Source organism: Arachis duranensis, chromosome 7 (genome assembly GCF_000817695.3).
Source record: "Arachis duranensis cultivar V14167 chromosome 7, aradu.V14167.gnm2.J7QH, whole genome shotgun sequence".
In the NCBI taxonomy this organism is placed as follows: domain Eukaryota; kingdom Viridiplantae; phylum Streptophyta; class Magnoliopsida; order Fabales; family Fabaceae; genus Arachis; species Arachis duranensis.
This window is the reverse complement of record NC_029778.3, coordinates 39000889-39006379: the sequence shown is the minus strand read 5'-3', so window position 1 is coordinate 39006379 and position 5491 is coordinate 39000889. Positions and strand designations below refer to the sequence as shown.

The window sequence follows — 5491 nt, the reverse complement described above, 5'->3', positions numbered from 1 at the left end:
AACTTTATTCAACATGAGAAACATAATCTCCGTTACAATCTCAGAGTAACCTTTTAATATTTTAGGCATATACTTTTTTCCTTCATATTTTATTAGTAAAAGAAGAACATAGAAGGGGATAGATAATAGGCATATCAATAACATTCTGATTACGATGATTGTGTTACCTTGTATGTTGTTGGAGCAATATTTCCTTTTTTATCATCTTCCAGAATTAGGTCTTGTCTGTTTTAACCGTTCCTCCCTAGCCAATAGAATAATTTGAAGGGAATGAACCTATTAGATAACATATGATTATGATTACTAACATAGAAATAGAAGTATGTATATTGAATGCAATTTTGATAGTAATTAATTTAAAAAATTACTTTATTGTCTATTGGTTGGATTGATGCAATTGCTTGCTCATCTTTCCATGCACTCCAGAGATTTTGGAATCCTTCTTCCTGTAATTGATATTTGTTAATATATTTCTAGTATATATATAGTATGTCTTAGTTAATGATAATTAGTACGTACCTGTTGCATAAAACAAATGTTCAAGTTGGTTGTCTTTATCTCCTGGCATATATTGATGAGCTCCTTTGAAATCAAATTGTCTATTAAAAAATTATTAGTCGTTAATCCTCAATAAATTAAAGTTTGTATACATAGATATATATATCAATGAAAAAGATTTAAAGATTAAAATTATATGTAGACTGAATTGTACCAAGAAGTAAATACACACACTTACTAAGAACATAAATTACCTGTGGGGAAGGTAACAATATTTCTTTGAAAACTACATTTCTGGTAAATTCACCACGTGTTCCATCTATTTTTCCTTCTTTGACTAAAATTTTTGTAGTTGACTGAGAAATACTTCGAGACAGAGCAACATATAATTGGCCATGGCTAAATACATGTTTAGGGAGATAGATCCCTACTTTAGGAATTGTCTGTCCTTGTGATTTGTTTATTGTTATTGCAAAACTCAACCTTACAGGAAATTGCTTCCGGATAAGTATAAATGGCAGTCCTGAATTTTCTGTTGTTTTGTGTTTTATCTGAGGCAAGAAAGCTCTTCTTCCACAGTGATGACCGGTTAAAATTTCTACGTCCAACATGTTTTGAAAAGTTCCACGACATAGTAACCTTGTACCATTGCATAAGCCGGCCTTAGGGTCTATGTTTCTCAATAACATCAAAGGTGCACCTCTTTTTACCTTCAACACATGAGGTGGCAACCCGCCTGTAGAAACTGAGTTAAGATATTCTTATTGATATAAATTATTAGCATCTCCTTCTACTTCATCAAATGAGACTAAATTTCGTTCTTCTCTTGGAAATTGGTTGATAATTATATCATTAAGCTATTGCACATCATGATTTTTTGGCGTCAATATTGCCCTTTCTACCATGTAAGAAGCGTCCCACCCATGAGATTGTAAGTTTGGAAATATTTCTTCTATTAACTTGTGTAACGATGTTTCACCCTCCCACGGAATTGCCATATTTGCTTGTATTCGTACAAAGTCTTCATGTATGGTGGGTTCAATTCCATCACCAATGCGCATAAGGTACTCAGCAAAAACATGATCATTAGAAGATCGCATATTCTGTCGCAAATGGAGAATTTTAGTGGAAGCCCATAATTGAGACTTAACTATAGAAGCTGAAATCATTTGTGACTTACTACCTTTCGGTACCACAGGCAGTACTTGGCGGAAATCTCCTCTCATCACCATCACTTTTCCTCCAAATGGCATATCGTTTGCTAATATATCTCTCAGAGTGTGGTCTAATGATTGCGCCGATTCTTTATTTGCCATAGGTGCTTCATCCCAGATGATTGCCGTTGTTTGTCTAATCAGCTTTGCAAGATCTGATTGTTTGCTTATGTTGCAAATGGATGATGGTTCTGCATTAATTGGGATCTTAAACCTAGAATGAGCTGTTCGACCCCCAGGCAATAATGTTGCGGCTATTCCTGATGATGCAGTTACCAAGACAATATGACCCTTATTTCTCAATTATGCAATTATAGCTTTGTAAAAAAATGTTTTGCCTGCTCCTCCTGGCCCATCAACAAAGAACACTCCACTTTCTCTTCGATCAATTGTATTCATAATGCACTTGAAAGCTTTAGACTGGTCATTGTTCAATCTTGTTACGGAACACAGGTCTTCCCGGGGTACTTCGACAGACAGTTCTTCTTGGATAACTCTGGGTATCGAGTTGTCATTGTCATTTTCATGAGTTAAAGCTGGCAAATCGTATTGTGTAATATGTTTTCTGTGCTGAAGGAGTATATCATTTATATCCCTGAGTAGCCGATTTGTGAACACTAAGGCTGTTGTGGTGCTGGTTGACGGATAATCATCCACCATATATGAAAAAAATTCATCCCATAAGCTTCTTACATCTGTAGGCTCACAAAATATTAAGATGGTTGCAAACAACCTTCGTAAAGCACATGGCAATCGTAAAACAGATGCCTCAACCAAACATTCACGGATGCTACTGTCACTCTCTAACAATCCTCGATGTTGAGCAGATTGCTTGAAGGACGAATATTGGATCCCATTCACTGTTAGCAAGTCATCCCAACTGATTGGTCCTCTGACATTAGATAATAGAATACGCAAATAGAATTTTTCTCCTTCTGAAGGTGATACAGTATAAATTCTACCGATGGATCTCCTCTGTGTCTTGCGCCGACGAATATTTGTAGAGATATTTTATACTCTTGATGCTACTACATGTCTCAACATTAATATGGTAATCATACTTTAGTAGTAGCCAAGGGTTGTACGGAACTACCCATCTATTGTCAACCGTGACATTTTGGTTAATTTGTACTGGAGTGTCGAATCGTCGCCTATATTGCGGATATGAGTCGTCACCTCTTCGTGTTTCTGCTGCGAACTCTTTTGGGTAGTTACGTTTACATTTGCCATTTTTCATGCAGGGTGAAGATTGATCAAGTGTACCGCAAGGACCATGAATCATATGTTTTAGCACAGCATCATGTAGGTGTGGTTCTACTTCTTTAGATGGTATCTCTGCACGTACCAAACTATCATAATGCTCCGGGTCAATTAACTTGTCATTGTTTTCTAAGATTAGCAACATATGTACATGTGGCAACCCTCTTTTTTGAAACTCAGTGACATAAATATAGCTCTTCACCTTTCCCAAGACACCCTTAGTAATTACATCCTCTTTCAGCTGTTCAAATTTGGCTCGAAAAATTCTTGTTGTTAGATCTGGACGATCTTGTGGAGTTTGAACTGGGTTGAGTTCTGAAGTTATTTCAGTCCAAGATGGATTGCATGTCATTGTGAGAAAAATATCTGGCTTTCCCTCTTTAAGAACAATCGCCATTCCATCTTCATATCGTTTGGTCATGTCGCGACGGCTACCAATGAACGACGACGGTAATATTGTTCTTTTTCTTCCAACATTTTCTGAAGACAAATATATAGAGAAATATTATTAGTTTTAATAATTATTTTGGGTAATTCTTAATGATTTTTGAAGTAGCAATTAGATACAACAATGTTTACCTGCATTAGTTTCTCCTGTGTGCAAAGCATCTTGTAAACCTTGGTATAATTCAGCCCGTAATTTCTTCTGTCTATTTCGAACCCATCTTAACTTTCCGGTTTCAATTTTCACATAGTTATCAACAATATATTGTTGTAGTAGTCGTCCTGCTTGCAATACGGTGGAATGATCATCGGGGCGGATCTACAAATTTTTTAGAATTTGCAAAAAAGATTAGATACATTGATCAATTTTTCGGCATAATTTTATTGAAGTCTATACTGTGTAGGAAATGGAGATTTGTACCTGGAGCATATAACTATTATATGTTCGGCATGATACTTTGCCGCCACTTTGACTTCGGGTATTGATATCCCATCCATGAGTTCCAAATGGAAAAAGAAGAGGACATTGTAGTGGATCGTAATAGCCAACGAATTCCTGAATCCTTCGTAGGCTACCAGCATGAGTTTGCACCTTAATATATCGCCCACGAATCATTGTTTCAATGTCATCACCAACAATTATGGCTGCTACCTGCGACGCAGTTGGAAGACTATATTGTGGCTGATTAGCAGGTCCCTCTCTAATGACCAAACTACACTCATGTACATCTGACCGTTGTGCAAGCTGGCGAAACACATGGAGAAAAGGATTATACCGGTGTAGCAATTGTTGTAACTTGAAAACTAATGTTTCATGTAGTTGTGTGTTCTCCAGCATCCTATTCTGCAACTCGTGATCAGTATCATATATGTACAGTTGCAAAAACCGTGGCCGCGTGCCCTGATCCGGATGAAATCCTCCTATACTGTGATATATTGAGCCTTGAGCACGAAATGTATATATACCACGACCTGTTATAGCCAGTTGTTCGTCTATGTGCACACCACATGAAGTGAAGGAAAATACATGATTGTATCCACGAATATGTTTTCTAAAATGGTTTCCTTCTGCAGAGGGGTCCAAGAAGATTTCAAGCAATTCCTGAGGAGCATTTACTCGGGGAAGAGAGACTTTTCCCCTATTACAGCACATCTCGAACGTCTCATGGTGAAATAGACGTGCGCTACAGTAATGACATGTCCTTGGGACTGGTAGTGGAGTTCGAATTATTGTTCCATCTTCTTGAAAATTTCGAGCACAATTATGGGATGCTCGAACATTTTGTCTAATTTCTGTACTCATATTAAATTAACATATATTTGGTTACATTCATAATGAAAATCATAAAATGATGAATTTTGTAACAACTAAAAAAATAGTTCTTTGTTGATTATAAATACAAAGAATTACTTCCATTATAGTGATCAAAAAAAAGAGATAAGTAACTATCAAATATTTAAGTGATGTTTCAATCATTTTTCTTGACTTTGTTACATTGTATAATATATTGTGATGTTGTTTGACTTTATTTTTTTTAAATTTTGTCATTCAGATGTATTTAACAACTTTAATTATAAAATATTTTATTTTATTCTTTCTAAAGATGTTTTTTATTCGTTAAATAAATGTTTTTATTCTTTTAATTATAAAGAAATATTATTTATTCTGTAGCAATATAGTTTTATTCTTTTTTTAATAAAATCATTTTGTTTAAAACCTTTTATTCGAAACTGTTATAACAAAGTTAAAATCACTTACGATCTATAACAACATTATATTATTCTAAATGTTTATTATTTTCTTGTTCCATTATATATTTTTGTTTATATGGTAACACTATGTTTATCATGGATTATTTTTTTAGATTAAATAGTCAATACAATATAGATTGAGTCTAAAATAAATAATTTTTTCAAAAAAATACTTTCTTTATATATCATAATTTTTTTTTGTATAAAGTTCTCTGTTCATCAATTGTCTTATAGCATTTTTTAGTGAATTATCTTATATAGGATATGACAATTTTTGTCTTTGGCCAAATTTTTTAGCTTGTATGTTTTGTTTCATGTTTTTT

The 5491-nt window shown here is 34.4% G+C and overlaps 1 protein-coding gene and 1 pseudogene across 1 annotated transcript in view; both read right to left on the bottom strand.

The window, feature by feature from the left end:
• Positions 1-201: 201 nt before the first annotated feature.
• LOC110273552 (ATP-dependent DNA helicase pfh1-like) lies at positions 202-2372 on the bottom strand (annotated as a pseudogene).
• A 298-nt stretch (positions 2373-2670) lies between these two features.
• Positions 2671-5491, bottom strand: part of LOC110273553 (uncharacterized) — a 7760-nt gene continuing 4939 nt past the window's right edge. The window contains exons 3-6 of the mRNA XM_052251565.1: positions 4366-4709; positions 3838-4161; positions 3552-3735; positions 2671-3452 (exon numbers count right to left, since the gene is read on the bottom strand). Coding sequence (XP_052107525.1) covers positions 2671-3452; positions 3552-3735; positions 3838-4161; positions 4366-4709 — 1634 coding nt within the window. The remainder of the gene's footprint in view (positions 3453-3551; positions 3736-3837; positions 4162-4365; positions 4710-5491) is intronic.